This window comes from Anas platyrhynchos, chromosome 2, assembly GCF_047663525.1.
Source record: "Anas platyrhynchos isolate ZD024472 breed Pekin duck chromosome 2, IASCAAS_PekinDuck_T2T, whole genome shotgun sequence".
Lineage (NCBI taxonomy): Eukaryota > Metazoa > Chordata > Aves > Anseriformes > Anatidae > Anas > Anas platyrhynchos.
In genome coordinates, this window is record NC_092588.1 from 142981910 (window position 1) to 142999904 (window position 17995).

Genomic DNA, 17995 nt, shown 5'->3' on the forward strand with positions numbered 1-17995 from the left:
CAAGCACGTTTGCAGCACTTCCAGACCCCTCTCTTCCAGCACTGCAATGCTTTATTGCTATCAAAGACGACACTCAACACCTACAGTTTCAAGTCTTATTGATGAGCTGAAGTACTGAAACCACTTGGAAGCTTAGAAACATTTGTGTCTGCATGTATTTCTTTTTTTTTGTTCTGTATTTCAGATTCTGTTTATGTATCAAAATGTAATTCTAACAGATCTTCAAATCACTGCAGCTTACATCCACTCTGAATTACTATCTAAAGTTACAACCAACCCCATTTTACAATAAAGCCATTGTCTTAACTACAGTTCTAATTAAAACCTCTTCACCATACTTGTTATTCTGTACGTCTGTCTCAAACAAGTGCTTGGAAATGAAAATGTATTCAACACCATCACTTTCTTGGCTTCTTCTTGGTCGGGTAGTGTCTGCAGTTTAATTAAAAGAAAAAAGAAGAGATGCAGAAAACAATATAAGGCAAACCAGTTCAAGAAACATTCAAGAGTGTACGGCCTTTGTGCAATACTAGGCATAGTGGTTCCCTTACTTCTGACAGACATAAGGCTGCTCTGCTAGGCAGCACTCAACACGTGATAGGATTGAGTTTAAAAGCATGAACAGCAAAAAAAAAAAAAAAACCTCCTGGACAAGTGTCAGATTATCATTTTTATTAACCAGTGGAAAAATCCAATAAAATGAGGACAGCTGAATAATAAAAAGGAGCAGCAGTCCATAACAATTACCCCAACTTTGCCACTCGTTAAACTTATTAGCATATTAGACCATAAAGGGAAACAAAGTTCACCAACCTGATTTATAAAATGTTATGTTCATTAACAACACTCGCAGCTATGGTATGTAAAGCATGATAGTAAAGAAACGGGGTGTGAATTTTATGTTTTAGTGCTTTTCGTTTTCTGGTGATTCTTTTTTCTTTCAGTAGTCTTGCATTATTAGTTGCAGTTTTTACTTTCCTTCAAGCACCAGGCACAAAGTTTTTACCTACAAATGAAACTTCCTTCTGGGGTTGCCACTTACAAATAATGAACCCATCTAAAAATCACATTTAATGCAAGGTGTGTGTTACAGCATCATGTATTCTTCATCATATATGAACATATACAACCTGCTTGCAGAAACCCGGTTGTTGGATGCCATTTGATGCCGTGCTCTTCTTAGGTTGACAAAGAGAAACATTTCCAAGACAAGACCTCCAGTTCTCCCTGCAAGTCCTGACTTACTGAATTTCAGGGAGAAGGATTTCTTTACTTGTTTATTTTAAATTACAACCACAAATTTGGAAGAGAAATGAGAAAAGGCAGCTTGAAGAATACTGGCAATTTTTAGAGAAATACTTCTAGGCAAATGATTGCATATGCTTCAACGTGTTAAATATTTGGGAACATCTGCCTTTTTTTTTTTTTTGTAGTTTTCAATACCCAGCTGAGGCAAATATTTGCAAATGTAATGACTTGTTAAAAACAAATGTATTCACGTTTCTACCTAGAATATTATTTAATACATATACCTTATAGTATACTTGTACTTGCAAAAAAAAATGTGATAATATCTCCTGAATTCAAAATGTTGGACCCATATTTTTGAAGGATCCCTATAGGGGGCAAAATTACAAGTACAAAGCAGACCAGGGAATGAAAGCCCAACTAAGACTGTCAAGTCTTCCGTATGAAAGAAAACCCAGTAAAGTACTGCAGAGTTTAATACAGAGCAATTTTATGCATTATTATACAAATCATATTACTTAATCATATGGGGGGCAGAGGGGAAAAAATTCCCCAAACCAACTTTTCTGAAGCTAATCAAGGGGATTTAAATCATTTATTCATGGGATGAAACTGTTTATCATCACTCTTTATTTTCCAGCCTAATGTATAAAGGGCATTTTGCTGAAAGCAAGTGTTGGTAACAGAGTATGTTTCACAGTTTTACAGCTAAATCCAGGGTGTTCTTCAGCCGAGTTTCATTTACGAAACCTCACTGACATCAATCATGTTATACTTGTAGTAAAAATCCACTGCAATGCCTCGGAGCCAAAACGTCCTATCAATTTAATCAATGCTATTTAAAATACAACTGCAGCAGCACTTTTAGAAATTAGCAAAGTAATTTGGATGCCAAGCATGCATTTAGAGACCTAAATCTGAAAGTGCCTTAAGTTAATGCAATAAGAAAGGAAACCCAGTATAGCATTAAGAGAATACAAGTGTGTTTTTACTTACGTGGCACTGTTACCCCATAATGCTGGGTGTCACTGATCAGCAATTTCCGTTTAAGTTCATTCAGTCCAACCCCTACAGGACCTGAAAGAAACAAATGGTGCTGTTTCCCCGCAGCCAGGTCTCTCTGGTCTTCAGGCACAAGTAGTGCTCCCTGAGATAAGCCCACAGAGCTTATGGCTAAAATACAAACTGGCTTTTCATCAGTCATTTAGAAACGCCCATGGACATAGCCTCTCCTCGAATATACAGTGCTGACAAACTTCAGGGGAGTTAGCTGGCAGCTATTGTGTTCTGACTTTACTACCGAGGAAAAAATCAGTGAAAAAGTTGACAGCAAAGCCAACTTTCTTCCCCACTGCACTCCTCCCCTGAGGAGCACGGCTCCCACCTTCTCCCCACGGCCTGGGAATCCCACTCCTGGCAGCCCACGCTGCAGGCAGGAGTTCAGTCGGCCTCAGGCTGTCCCCGTCCACCTTTTGATGGAGTCAGGGCAGCACTGAACGGGGACAGGGATGAAGGGGCAGCTCCTCTCTATGCGCTCTGTGCTCCCCAGGTCACAACCCGCCTGGGGCGCTTTTGTTTCTTTCTTTGCTGTTGATTTTCTTTTGAACTCTGCTTGTGTGCTGCCTGCTGTCTGAACTGCTCCAAAACAAACGTTTCCTTCTTCGTGTGGCTGCCAAAGAGGGACCACTCTTGGAAGGAGGTTGGCAGAAAGAAACAGACTGCATGGAAGGCTTTTGACCCAACTCCTCCACCTCCACTTGAGTCCTAGAAGTTATTGCAGAGACGTTGCTTTTGATTTTGGGGTTGTCCCTAAGTCTTAGCCATATGCCAATGATTCTTGAGGTTTCTCTGAGGGCACTCTGTGTCCTGTGAGCTCTCAGAACTGCTCCCCAGCACCAGGAACCTTCTGTTTAGGGCTCCAGCCTGTTCACCACGTTTGGTGGTGGGGCTGTGGTGATATGTTCATGGAGGAAGCACAGCTGTGTGTGTGTGTCCACAAGTTTCTGATGCGTACTGGCCTTGTTTCTGCCAAGCCAGGTCAAGAGCAAAACACAGAGGAGAGTAATTTGAACCACATCCCAAATAATCCAAGGATAATACGTGTGGTTTTAAGGAAAATTCTTGCTGTTGTAGGAAAAAGGATACATATATGCATTGAATGCTTTGTAATAGCCACTTTAGAAATCAGAAATACAAAACCTAATAAACATTTTAATGAAAGAGTGACATATTGCTTAATTACTAGTGAGTCTGGTATCAAAAACCAAAGCCTGACGCTTCAACACCTTCAGGTAACTATTGGTAAAAATGACTGTCCACCCTGCCTGAAGTTAGAAACGTAATGATGAGAAGCAAAGGCTTGCTACTATCCCCACGCTGCAGTCTTTCTGCAAAATCTTAAGAGTTTCTGCATTTATAATTTTATATGTTTACATAAGTTAAAAACACAACTACATTTCAAGTTCCATCTCTGACCCGCCTGTAAATTAATCTATCAGTATGTATAAATGTTTATTTAATATGGTGTACAGCAGCCTCTACTGGTGCATGTCTGCAGAGGAAAGCAATGTGTCATGAAGATAATGGCATTACTCTTGTGTTTATTTAAAAATATATATATATATATATTTTTTTTTCCTCTTTTAATAGTATAGCTATTTAAGCAAACAGTTGTTTTTTTCAGGAAAAGTGATTAAAATTCTCAATATGTACTAGCAAAGTTGAATGAAACAAGTGGAATTCAAGTAAAAAGGAATCATTGTATTCCTCTAAAGCAAAAAAAAAATTCCCATCAAATCTGCACAAATATTATGTCCTTAGCCTACGTGCTGTCAAATCAACAATATGCTTTTAGCTCTATTTATATATAAATAATCCAGGCTTCATTTACTGTGACAGATGCTTTGGAAACTTAGATCAAATCTGTTTTAAGACCCAAACCTCATTACTACTCTGTCTCCCCTTCCAGGTTACCATTTTAAACTCATCTTTAAAGATAACTACTGAAAGTTGCGGATTCCTCTTTTTCAGTGCTGTCTTCACAAAACTCTCATAATTGTAGCACATGGACTTTTGGGGTTGATTCCTAATTAGTAATGCCATCCATTATGCTCGTTTTTACACCACAACTCCTGAGTGTAACATGTACTTCTATTCTGAATCTTCTTTTCATTTTCATGCTACAGAAAAAGATGCTGGTTTCTAATAATTATGAATCTGGATATGATTTGAACTCAAGAAGAGAATAAAGCATCAGGATTGGAAAGGACAGTCCAGATTCTTATTGCAGAATGCCAGGCATGTGGGACACATGACTGTAGCATAGTTTTAGTTTACTATAAATCACCCCAGACAGCAATATTTAGTGTTACGGTGACAGATTTAGAAATACTTTGTTTATTTTTTTGTAAATGAACATTTATGTTGCTTGATGTTCCATGTTAGCCATGTCAACTGAGTAATGCTTGAATCCTGCACAAACGGACTGCAGTGCCTACCTTGCTGCAAGACAGTCTCTTGCAGAATTAAGACCTCCATCATTAAAATTTGCATTTAAGTTTTGTACCATTCAGACATGTCTGAAGAAAACTGGAAAAACTGTTTGATGTAAGTTCAGGTCTCAGGAAGATTAACCCAAGCAGTTATTCTTCACCAACAGATACAAACTGATCTCCTAGAAGTCTACTTATTTGAAAGAAAACAAAGAAAATGGTCTTTCAGAAAATATTTTGGAAGTTAGGTGACATCACCTCTGCTGGGACTGTAAAGACCTTGTAGAAAACATTCATTGACAGGCACTGTGCATGTCAGTTATTCCTCCTCTAATACAACTGACCACTATAACACAATGCAGAACTATGGCACAATGACATGAGGTAGAAAAGCAGAACATTGTTTTTCCATTTTTCAGTAAATTGTAACTAGCAGTGGGAGAGCACTTCTAGATTTGCTGTTCACTGAAGCAGGATCAGGGGGTTCATGCCAGTTTTCTCATTGGCAAGACTCGCCAACATAGATGCTGCATCCTTCGTAAAACAGCCATTTCTGAACCATGCTGACCTACCTATTCATTTAGTCAGGAAGGTTTAATGAACACAGAAACTAGATCTCCTTTTTCACTGTTCAGATGGTTTACTTGGAGTGGTATGGTCAAAGCAGACTATCTTCCTACAGCATTGCTGAAGTGCTATTAAATTCCTGCAGGCCACTAGTGAACATGATGCTAAAGGTATGTCCTTTGTACCAAGACAGACCTGGTCTTCACACAGCTTCTTCATGATAAAACTAAAAGTGATGGATTTTTCATTATTTGATATAAGAAATATAACAACAGAGAACTCTTCCAGTCCCCGATTCATTTTTTCTGCAGTAGTGACCAGAAGAACACCATTGTGGGGAGTATTCACAGCCTAATTCAGGGACAAGACCCCTTTCTGATTTGTGCCACATGCTAATAACTGTTCCTTCGTGGTTACACACCTCTGGTTCTTGTTTCCACCACTGCCCAGGGCAGATGCATCACCACAGATGCACCCGAAAGGCTTTACATGCCTCTGGTGACAGCACTGTATGCAAGCTACCACGTGTGTTCTGGGGCACATGCTCATGGTTTGTTACTACTGACCTTGCTTAATTCTAGCACTGCCCCCTTTAGAAATTTCTGCCTTAGCTGATACTATGCCATGTACGATTACAGTGTATGGCACATCCATTCTGACTCTCAAGAAACAAAATTTGTGCTAGTCTGGCCTTCGCAATTACCGAAGCAGAAGCCTTTGTGGGCAGGACATTTTCCTCATTCAAGTAAATGAAAATTCCACTGTCTAAACAATATAGCTTGTACTAAAACGTTCTGCCTCAGCTTGATAAGGCTGCAACACTGGTCACATGATATTGGACAATTTTGCTTTTAGCAGAATCATCACGTTCATAACACCTAAAAGACAGCACAGCAGAAGCATCTGTATCATTAGCACTCCAGATGATCCATTATTTTAGCCCCAAGGATATGCAGGACTTTATTCACGAGCATACATTTGCAGACAAGGTAAAAGCTTGACAAACTAATACATCTAGCGGAACCTGAGACGCATACATCACACTGCAGGGCACTAAAAATTACTATGTATGCAATTTGCATTCTGTAAATTAGACTAGACCAATTTAAAATGAGGCCAAAAGAAATTTCCACTTCACAGTTGTCAAACTCCCTCTCCCTAAAAAAAGAACAAAACAAAACCTCAAAAGCTTTCCAACAGTAAATTATGCATTTAGGCTTAGCATAACACAGCGGACATTTAGTGTCCCCACCAATTACAGCTATAAATTCATTATCTGTCCCTTTGTTTCCTGGTAATAATACCCAAGTTATGTTTGACAGATTATATTGTATGCTGCTACTGGCACACAAAAAGCTTTTAGAATATATTCGCTCCTACTATACCTGTGTTGCTTAGCTCTGCTACTTTTTCCACATTTTGCACAAGACATTTTTATGGTATTGGCCAGACTTAAGCTGCCCTTAATATCCAGAGAAAAACATTAGAATTACTGAAGTCTGCAATAAATTTCTGAACTGCTTTTGTTACTGAAAAAGCACACTTTCTTCATTTGATTTATTACAACAAAAATCAAATGAAATCTCTAGGTATTCTTTAGATCAGACATATGCAATTTGTTATAAAAAGTCTACTTATCACACTTTTGCACTGCGCTCTGTTGATGTAAGTGTAAAATCAACTCAACCATGTTATTACTTGTTGTATATAGCCCACAATCTCACAGTGATCACACTAGTAGGTGGCTGAATTTTAGTGCTGGGGAGTGACAAAACTGTTTATTAAAAACTAAATTTAATGTTCCCTTGGATATGAGTGATATAAAAACATAGCTGCTCAACAGTTCATAACAGTCCCTGATAGGGGGTCATATTTCTCTGCTCTGCTGCTTTTAGAGTGGAGGAAACTTTACTAATGAAGCATCAGCCTATGTACTACTGCAAAAGAAACAAGAAGTAATGAGACGTTATTCCTTGGTAGTAATGGTTATTCGCTGGTACTACCTTTGAAAAATTTAAAATATTATATTTCCTCCTTTTTTAGAAGATTGAAGCAATACATTTTGATTAGATAATAAACACTGTAGTGGAGCTATGGTGGTGACAGATTACAAAGGAACAGAGCGTTAAGGGTGACATCTTCAATAGTCTGCAGCTATATTTACATCTGCTCTTGGCACACAGAGGTTCACCTTTCATCTATCCTGCTCTCAACCTGCTTATTTACTTAGTTTAACACACCAGATTTTGTTGCTGCCCACGTACATATTCTGCTTGATTGACCACAGGTATTTGTTCTTTTTCTATATTGCTGTATTGATCGATCTTTAAGAGCAGAGCACTGACTTAATTCTTAAGAGTTTTAGTACAGATTGACTGCCAGCTTCAGATTAGTCACCACGGTAGCTATATTTTAACATCAACTCTTTTCATTTTGGCAAGGCTGTAAACACCATCTCCTAGAGCAACCTTATATACTAATTGGGGTACCCTATCTAGATGGGTAGGTGGGTACAAGACAGGCGAAAAACTGCATGAATGATCATGCTCAAAGGGTGGGCTCCAGGTGACCACTGCACTAGCCATGAGTCCCCAGTACATGCTGGCAGCAATGAAGGATACCAACATGCTGGGCTACATCAGCAAAAGGATAGGCAGTGAACTGAAGGAAGTGATTCTTCCCACTTACTAGACTCTGAGGAATAAGTCCATGTTGCACCGTGTTACAAGAAAGATGTTAACAAACTGGAGGAAGGCCAGTGGAGGGCTTCCAAGATGACTGGGAGCTGAAGTATGACCTTCAGGTGAGACAGGCTGAGGGAACTGGGCTTGTATAGGCTAGAGAGGAGATGGCTTCAGGAGGACCCAACAGCACCCTTCTAATACTTGTTGAGAAGATGGAGCCTGCCTCCTTACCACGGTGAATGGTGGGAAGAGAAGATACGGTGGGAAGACAAATTCTCAAAGCTGTTGTCATCAGCAACCTGCTCTGAATTCAGTGCTGATCCTGCACTGAGTGGGAGGTTGGACTAGGTGACCTTCTGAGATCCCCTCCATATGAATGAGTCTGTGGTAAATATTGCGCTAATTGTCAGTCCTCTGTTTTACCAGGTTAAAAATAAGGTTAATGTTAATTTAAAAACAACTTACCAACCAAAACTACAAGCCTGTATTTGTCATTAGGTTGTCGTCTATATCTTGCAACTTCTTCATACGTTGGGATATCTGCTGTGTCGTACTGATCGCTCTTCTTGCACTCATACATAGATTTGTTTGTTTTTTTATCTTTTCTGCTAAGACGAAAGCTTCTTCTAAACCCAGCTGCAATAAGAACAGGATCTTTTCAAAATAAGAAAGTGAGTCTCCTCGAAATATCTGAGAACAGTCTCTTCCAAACACTCGAGGATTGGTGCATGGAATAAAAAACGCACTGTATGTTTAATAAGCCATGTCATTAGAATGATATTTTACCACAGTTTAAAACTATGTCAGATACCTATTTAAACTGCAGAATTAAGATTATCAATAAAATCATAACAGTTACAACAAGCTGTAAGAAATAATTACATTAAGTTGTTAATAAAATTTGAGTATTTTATACATTAGGAGATATACACAAGGAAAACATTCATGCAATCTGGACTCCCATACCATACTTAATGCATTTCTATTAAAGCATCATGGCACACAGACATCAAATACAACATATGGTAGAAACACATCTAGTGGTTGAAAGAGTTAATGAAAATTAATTCCTTGAATTATTTTTTGTGCTTGGCTCCATGCTGATACTATAAAAAAGCGTGCTGAACCTTTCCCGAAGATGTTTAAAAATAAAACCAAACACTGTCAGTTAAATTCCAAAACACCATGAAACATCTTAAGACAACACAGTTGCCGTATTATGGATACGTTAGCATGAAATTGAAAGTTAATATTCCTATTAAATTTGCATTTACAATTGCATCAACAGAATTACATCTCCAGTACCTATCTGCAAGACTGGAAATTTCACATAGCTATTAAGTATTTACAAAAGAGATTATCATGGGCATTTTCAAGCAGAACAGTATCCCCCCCCTCCGTCGAACACCATATGTTAAAAACTAATTTACTCCTCTGTTAATGATTACCTTACAGTTCTTCAAATAAATCCTTTACGTTAATTTTACTGGTATCTCTACTGTATTGCTTTTGTTCTAGAAGGAACTACGGAAAGGACTGCAAAGAAGGGCTGCAAAGCTGATTTCATTATTTGGTGGTAATATAGTAAAATACAAGCAACAGTTTAAAATTACTGAAAAAATCCCAACACCTTTTTTCGCCCAAGAACATTTCATAGGACAGTAAACACGTGTAAACTTTTGGTGACCCCACATTTTTCAGCAATATGTTTTCATAAACTTGTAAAAGCACTTATGTTTAGGTGTTTGAGAAGTAATCATATTACAATTTCTTCTTCAAAGGCAGTATCTGGCAAATTCAAAACCCAGTTCTGCAAATACTTAGAACCAGATCTGAAGCAAAATCCTATAAAGCTTTGTTACAGGCTTAGCATTTTGCACACCCACAGTCCCATTTAGCATAAGTCTTTGCAGAACCTGGATCACAAAGCATATTAACCTACTTATTTTGCTGATGTGAGTCCCCCCTATACCCACGTGAATTTACAATACATACATACATACAAAAAAGAAGGAAATTTTGTTTTGAGAATCCAGAGATGTTGACCAATCATATTCAAAATATGAATAAGTAAAATCAAAATTGATGAATGGGGAAAAGAGCTAACAGCCACAGAAAAGGACAACACCATTTTTAAGAGCTACCGTATGTCTAGACTGAGAAGGAGGTGGACTGAGATAAAGCAGTGACCAAAATATAAGATAGGAAAACATAATGAAATAGATAGAATTATGCTATTTTATTCCTTTAAAAAAAAAAAAAAAGCACACTAACACTGACGTGATTGCAGTGAGAAAAGTTTTGTCAAAGTGTTGATAACTGTAAGCAGGTACAACCATGAGTCCAGGAAATCCTGTCCACGGTAGGGTGAAAGTCCATTATGATGCTACATAATCACAGGTAACTGTATATGCAACTACATAATGGAAAGTTAACAGTAACATTAGCAATACAGACATGTGAAAAGGGGTTATAAATTTCCTGAGGTCTCATCTAAAAGGCTTCAGGTTAAAAAACTGCCCTAAAAGCTAGCTAAATTGTTCCAGAAAATTGAGCTCCATGCCTCTGAGCCATGTCTCATAGCACATTTACCAACAGCTTCTTAACCTCAGCTCAAATGCTGAGATGTGAAATATTTTGGAAAAATACCCTTTTTGCAAAATTTTCATGATCAATTCAATTTCTACTGTTAGGTTTTAATATGATGATTTATAACTCATTCTTTTTTCTTCTCTTTTCTTCTTTTTCTTCACTTCATTCAGATTTCAAAACCAAACTACCAGGACATGGGTTATTGGAGAATATTCAATCTTTCCTCTAATAGGAGAACAAAACTGTGTGGTGTTTTCTTTTGTGGAAAAAGAAAATAATAACAAAAAATATATAAGAATGTTTTTGGTTAAATCTTTAGGCTGATTTGTCCCTTGTCACTTTTATGGGCTACATACAAAGCATCACCAAGACTCCAGTGATGTGGTTCCACTGCTAACATGAGCTTTCTTGATTAAAACATTTGACATTTCTTAGATTGAAACTAACTGGCAAAATGAAATTAGTAGTATTTTCCTTTGCTTTTAGACGTTTCAACAGCAAGTTTACCTATAGGTTACAGAGAACTACTACATTAATTAAAAAGAACACACAAATATGGGGGTGAGAGGTAACAAAGGCAGTTTCCAGTATAACTGATTTCTCTGCAGCATGCTTGTGAAAGCACCCTGTAAAATGACTGAATAGGAAAACCCTGTGGTATGGGGACTGCTTTGTTACCTGAAGACAATTGTCAATTTGAAAGTTCTTCCTCAGAGCACATCTGAAAAGCCCCAAGAAAGTTTGCTCTAAGTAGCTTTCAAATCCAAGGAAAATGCAGAGTGCAGACAGAAGGGATGAGCCTGTTTCAAATAGATCCCACATTTTTATGATACTGCTACTGCGTTTCTGGAAACACGCCTCTCCCTCTCTCACATCTGCCATTATACATCCGCACATATGTGGCTTAACTTTATTATGACCTTCAGAAGCTATTTTCTAAATAAGTGCTAATAAATGTTTTCTATCGAACTCTGCATATATGATTGCATTAGGTTCTGGGCAGCTATGACTGTGCAGAAAGATTAAGCTGACTGTAACAACGCTGTGCTTGCAAGAAATGAATACTTCTATGAACAAGCAAAAAAAAAAAATCCTGCTTATGTTTGCATCTTTTGCAATTTAGGAAAGATGAAAACCAACCTCCATAAATTTAAATTAACAATAGAGTGTTATTAAAAATATGGTGAAAATCACCATGGAAAATCAAAAGTAAGACTGAGATACAATAGAAAAATGAAGTTTCTGTAAAAGGATTAAGCTTAAAAGTAAACTTCTACAAGAGAACAGAGGGAAAAAGAATTGCTAGCCCAGGATATTTGATAAAATAAAATTCAGTGAATGTGAAAGGAGTCACAACCTATACTGTGTGGAATATGGATATCAGCAGAAATTAACCTTAGCTGCCAAGTATGCAGGCTATAAAATAAAAGGGGAAAATTCTGTCACCACAGCAACATAAAACTCTGGACATTAAGAAGCTTGCAGCAGGGCACTGGTTTCAGCTCTGTGACTAGAAGCCTACTGAACATGCTAACCCATAAAGCACCCTGGAATGTAACAGGTTTGGTGAAATAGGAACAGCCGCCGGGAAGAAAATATGAAGAACAAATGTTCTCCAGCTATAGAAGTCTCCAAACACTTCTCAACATGAAACAAAAATCAGAAGCTGCTACTAATAAACTTAATTAAGGTCCAACAACAATCCAAGGAAAACTACTCATATCTTTAAGAATAAGAAAAAGAATGAAAAAAAATAAAAGTCTGTTTATTCTTTCAATCACTAGCAATACACATCCTTACATTTGCATAGGGAAATCCACTTGGATTTCAGAATCCAAACTGAAAACTGGCAATGCGCATACACATCCTGTACCCCCTGAAATATTTTTAAAAGATGCCAATGTAAAATGCTGTGTTTCTTTAGATTTAGTAATAAAATTCAAAAGAAGTGAACAAAGGATTGTGATTACATTCAATGAATGTAAATTCAAATATGTTCATGAAATTAGAAAGCTAATTTCTCAAATTCAGAGAAGCTACCCTAACAGGACATATTATAATTTAAATCCATCTTTGCTCCACGAATTCACCAGTAAGGCTCCAGAATCCTATAAAGCACTTAAATGTGCTCTGTTCATTTTCATTCTTTAAAACAAGAGCTAAAGTATATGCTTAAATTATGAATATCCTTTGATGAATTTAGTTTAATCTTACATAACTTTTAGTGAAAAAATGGTATTTGTAAACGAATTTGCATGTACTTTTAGTATTCATATTGCCAACAAAAATAATTATAGTACCATGGTCGTTACCAAGGTTTGTAAGAAAATGCTGTAAAATATTGTAATATTTTATTAGATATTTCTGGATATTTTTTCCCCTTCAAAATATTGGGATTTTTTACACTCGCTCGTATCCTGAGTATTTCTATTGTTACACAGGAACTGCACAAACACAGAGCAGACTTCGTACTCTGCCTGCTTCTGGACTGATTCCCAGCTTGCACATTTAGACAGGGTTAATAAAAATTTAGATTATGTCTGGATTTTTAAGACAAAATTGAGAATAGTAAACAGATGATATTCATCTATATTTACTGTATATTCATAAAGGTTCAAGTAATGTAACTAGAATTTAAGGTTGGCAAAGATGAACTCCTAATGTTCTCCCCAGCAATTTCTCAGGAAATTAAGGCAGAAACACACAATACAAGAGTGTAACTTAAGTATTAGGAACTGGTGAAAAATCATGAAATTTATTTGAGCCACTTTAGAGGGGAGTGTTCAAATTAATAGTAGGTTAACCCTGGGCATAAAAGATCTGAACCCAAAAGGCAGAGAAATCATGCTTTCTTAAAGCTGTCTTTTCTACCGATTACTCTTCATGACCACCTCGTGTGCATCTGAAGTACAAACCCTTTCAGAGGAGTTCCGATACTCAGAGGACATCCTGGTTCAGACTGAAATGTGAACACATAGACAGAGCCCTAAACCCATAACAAGCCATGAAATTGAATTAGAAACAAGAATTAAAAATAGAATTGTTGCAGTTCACTTGATGTGATTACGCGCTATTAAAATGAGGATGAAACCTGACTTACTCTTTTTGATTTTAGGAAGTTGCCAGTGCATCTGTACTTTGAAAACCTGTTCTAAAATTTTGACATGCAAAAAGATATACCATGCTTCAACCCAGTTGATGCTAACTGTTCACATGTGTGAATATTAGCTGCTGTAAATGCAAGGTGATACAGCTCAGATCCTTCATTACTGGTTAAACTAATTCAGACTGCCTTGTTCTTGCAATAGGTTATGACGCACTGACAGGCATCCTGAACTCGTTGGGGTGACCCAAGTCCTTCGGTGGCAACGTTTCAGGTTTTGTTTTCAGTTTAGTATGTTTAATCAAGACTTTATGCTGTAAAACTGAAGACTTGCCTAGAAATTTAGTTATGTAGTAAGCAAGGAGAGCCACAAATGTCTATCATCTTTCGATAGCATATATATTCAGAAAAATGGGATACTCAGGATTCATGCCAAAAACCAGTACTGCAGAACGCAGGCAGACATTCAGATCGTGCTGTTTTCAGCATCAGACAAATTCACTGATAGGGAGCCTGCTGCTTTTTGGGGGAGTGAAGAGCTCCAAGAAACCTCTAATTTCTAAACCAAGTATCTAATTATTTACAATCAATGAATATACTTGTGTGCCTACACCAAGATTGATCCTAGCCTTAGACACATCTTTTTTCTCCCTGCTGTTCTGTCTCCCAGCCCTCATCTCTGTCACCTTACTTCCAGTGGCACAGACCCAGCACGAGAAGGCCAAAGGACCGCCAGTGGACTGATGGCAGCTCTCCAGCGTGTGGAAGCTCTCAAAAGATAAAACCACTGTCTGCACTGTACAACAGATCTCCAGGAATTTTTGTAAAGTTTTTGCCTAAGTTAACTGGACATCATCTTGAATTTTTGTTCAATAGCTTCTTCCTCAAGACATCTCCTTCCTAGATGACTGAGTCATTCGGTACCTGCTGACCCCAGTGTTTCATGGAATGGGCAACAGCACGAAGGCAATGGGTTCTGCTTTGTTGCTGTCCTCCTCAAATACAGCAGCAGCCCACTAAGACCTGACTGCAAAACCACGACAGTCTGACCTTCAGCATTGCAACCAGAAGGAAAAGATGTGGAAAAAAAGAACTTTTTGTCTTCAAAGAGAAGATTTGATAACAAAACTTTAGTTTATCTGGAATGACATCCAAAGCTCCATTTTCAACCTCTCAATACACTGCAATTTAATGTTAATATAGTTCATACACTAACAAGCTTAACAGTTAATTTTCAGCACAATCAGATGACCATTAGTTACACAAATGCATGATAAAATCGTACTCCACTAAGCTTTTGCAAAGAGGTCAAAGTCCTTTCAGTTGGATAGCTTGTCTGTTCCTGGTGCCATTCATATACCACGTTTACAAACAGCACACTACAATATGAAAACCATCTCTGATTTACTGTCCTGGTCTAAGGTGTTTCAGTGAGCCCAATTGCTTAGATGTCCCAAAGCACTTTGACATGTTTCTTCCCACTCCTCTTGTAGTAGGAGGATGAAAGCCTTGGGAAAAGGGCTGGTTGCCACAAAATCCACGCCAGCCAGTCTTCAGCTGGCAGGAATTCTGGACAGTTTCAACTGAAATATTTTCACATAGCTTTTAAAATGGCACAAATTAAAAAAAAAAAAAAAAGTTGAAACATATTATGGAACATTCACCTTATTTAAATGTTACTTTTGTTTGAAATTCGGAATGCTGAAGCTGAAGCCAAGGGACTCCTTCCCCTCCGCTTCCCCCCTCCCCACAATGATACATTGAGCTCAGACTAGCTTTAAAGCTAAATTTAAGCCATTGAGTTATTAGGACTTATTTTATTTTGTAATGTGGAAAAAGAACCCGTGCCTGCAAATTTGCTTTGTACTCTCACTCAGTCCTTCCAAAATTGTTAGACAGACAAGTACAAAGAAAGAAAAGGTAAGCAAACCTTGGATAAAACCTTGAAAGCATGTCTTTAAAGTCTTAAACTTTTCATGATATTGTAACCTTATTGTTACATTAAACGCATTGCTGAGTTAATATACCTAAAAAGTCAGTATTTCTCCCAAATTTATATATATATTTTTATTTAAACTTAAAATCAGTACAGCATTTTAGTAGCTTATGATTAACCAGATACTGGCATACTACACTGCACAAATCCTTTATGTCAAATCCAATGAGCCATTTTCAAAACCTTAGTTTTCATGCTTTTCTCATGCACAGAACAGACACGTGTATGCAGATTACCCCCAAAAGCAAAGTGGACACAGCAGTTCCAGGGAAAAGAAGCTGAAAGAAAGAAAGAAAGAAATTGTCTTTTGTAACCAATTGCTCACCTAGATAGGATCCACTGTTGTGACCAGCACATTCAACATCTTCTGGACGAAGGGTAAAAGCATACAGAATAAGAGCCAAGAAATAAAGCAGAATAGTTAGAAGCCCAGCAAAAAATACAGAAGAAAGTACTTAAAAATGACAACTGTACAAAGCATAGCATCAGAAAGCCTTCAATAAGCCACTTTCTTAAAAACATAAAACAACATTTATTGTTTTATATTTTAACTGGAGATATTCTGGGATTTTGCAGCATGCACACTGATCTTTTTACCTTTTCAAGCAAAAAATTTGATGACGGCGAACATTCTGAGAAGGATTCTAACACTGTATTATTCACACTTTATCAGTTAATAGAAAATAGGATGCCACTTAAAAGAAAGCAAAATGTATTTGATGTAAATCAAGCTTTTTTCGTAAATTACACATTATCAGACTTTAGCTTTAAGTTTTGGCTCACTGGATTAGACAGAAAGGTTTTTGATCAAAAACACATCCTCTCATTTGATATAAAATAACTATAATGTATATTTTTACATGCCAGAGGCCCTTTGATCAAAAATATGAGCTACAATTTCTAATGCCTTTATAAACAAAGGCCTCTTAAGTTTAAAAAAAAAAATTACAAGAGATCAGCTGCTATTACTTTAACATATGCTGCAAGCATAACAGTAACCGGCTACACTCAGAGGGAAAACAGTAAAGATGATACTACATGGATGAACTTTTTACCGTCTCAGGGAAATACTTCTTTGGTATTAATTAGAAATGCAAGACTTCTCATGGCCATGTAATTAAGTCAGAACCACCTCCTTCCAACCCAGCCCACCCAAGTTTTGCTACTACAGTTTTATGACACTCCTCTTCTATACATATCTTACAACAGTTCAAAAAAGAGAGAAAAGAGTTTAAAACAATAATCCAAGTTAAGGAGCTTTTCATGAAGCAACTAGGAATATTTTGGTATTTTTTATCTACTTCTAAAATGATTCAGTGTATTTGGTGGCAATATAGAAGCAATATATATATATAACATCTCTTAGAAATATTGGACTATATTCAATTTAATTCTAAACACATGTTCTCTAAATAAAATTATTGGGCTATGCAGGGAAACTTTTGTACATGTACCTTCAATTTCCTCTGAGAAGCACAAAGGAAAAATAGGAAAGGAAATCATTAAATGGAGTGAAAGCATAACTTAAGAAAGAAAAGTTAAATCTAAGAAGAAAAATGCACCTACCACACTCAACCGCTTCCTCATCTTAGAACAGCCAAAAAAACAAAGTATTATTGTTTAATACTTCATAAATAGGAAAAAAATGTAGCTATGTAAGCTACTCTAAAATTCTCTTGATAGCACCTATTATATTGAGGTATATACCAACATACCAGCAACTGAGTTCAACTTACATGTTTAACTACACTCAAAGACAGAAAGGGACCTAAAAAGACATTGAAATATCATGTGTGCTGCATGTTTCCTGCATGAGATTCTTCTGTTATTTATTTGGTAGCAGTGTTCTTACCCAGTTCTTACGGATGATTTCTTTTGTATTAAACGCTGAGTTTGTTAATCCCATTGTATCAGTCTTAACCCAGAACTTCTAAGAATCACTACCATGAATGTGATCTCAGTATTTTTCTGCATTTACAATAACAACTGCTACTGCCCTTAGAGCTGTGTTTTTCACTTTTTTTTTTGTACGTTTTTGAATGTCTATTGCTGTAGCTGAAAAAAAGCTGAAAGAATTTCTGTACTCTGTCATTACTTCTCTGACACTATGTCCCTATAATAGACTTGACTTTCTGTTTACCCACAGCAAATCAATATATTTCTGCCTCCTTGACAGGGGAAAATTAATATTTTTACAAACATTTTTGGGCTAGTACAGAAAAACAACATATATATATATGTATACATATAAAACGGATTTTGGTTCACAAATTGAGGTCTAGATTTATAGAGAGTTTACAATCTAGATCTTATT

The 17995-nt window shown here is 37.0% G+C and overlaps 1 protein-coding gene across 7 annotated transcripts in view; it reads right to left on the bottom strand.

The window, feature by feature from the left end:
* Positions 1-17995, bottom strand: part of MPP7 (MAGUK p55 scaffold protein 7) — a 149320-nt gene that overhangs the window by 6673 nt on the left and 124652 nt on the right. For 5 of the 7 annotated variants that reach the window (XM_027450578.3, XM_072033727.1, XM_072033728.1 and 2 more), the window contains 4 exons: positions 15918-15959; positions 8456-8626; positions 2245-2325; positions 339-432 (listed from right to left, as the gene is read on the bottom strand). In XM_027450578.3, the coding sequence (XP_027306379.1) occupies positions 339-432; positions 2245-2325; positions 8456-8626; positions 15918-15959 (388 nt within the window). Of the gene's footprint in view, positions 1-338; positions 433-2244; positions 2326-8455; positions 8627-15917; positions 15960-16006; positions 16046-17995 lie in introns of all 7 variants that reach the window. The other 2 variants (XM_027450579.3, XM_027450580.3) reach the window with 2 other exon arrangements.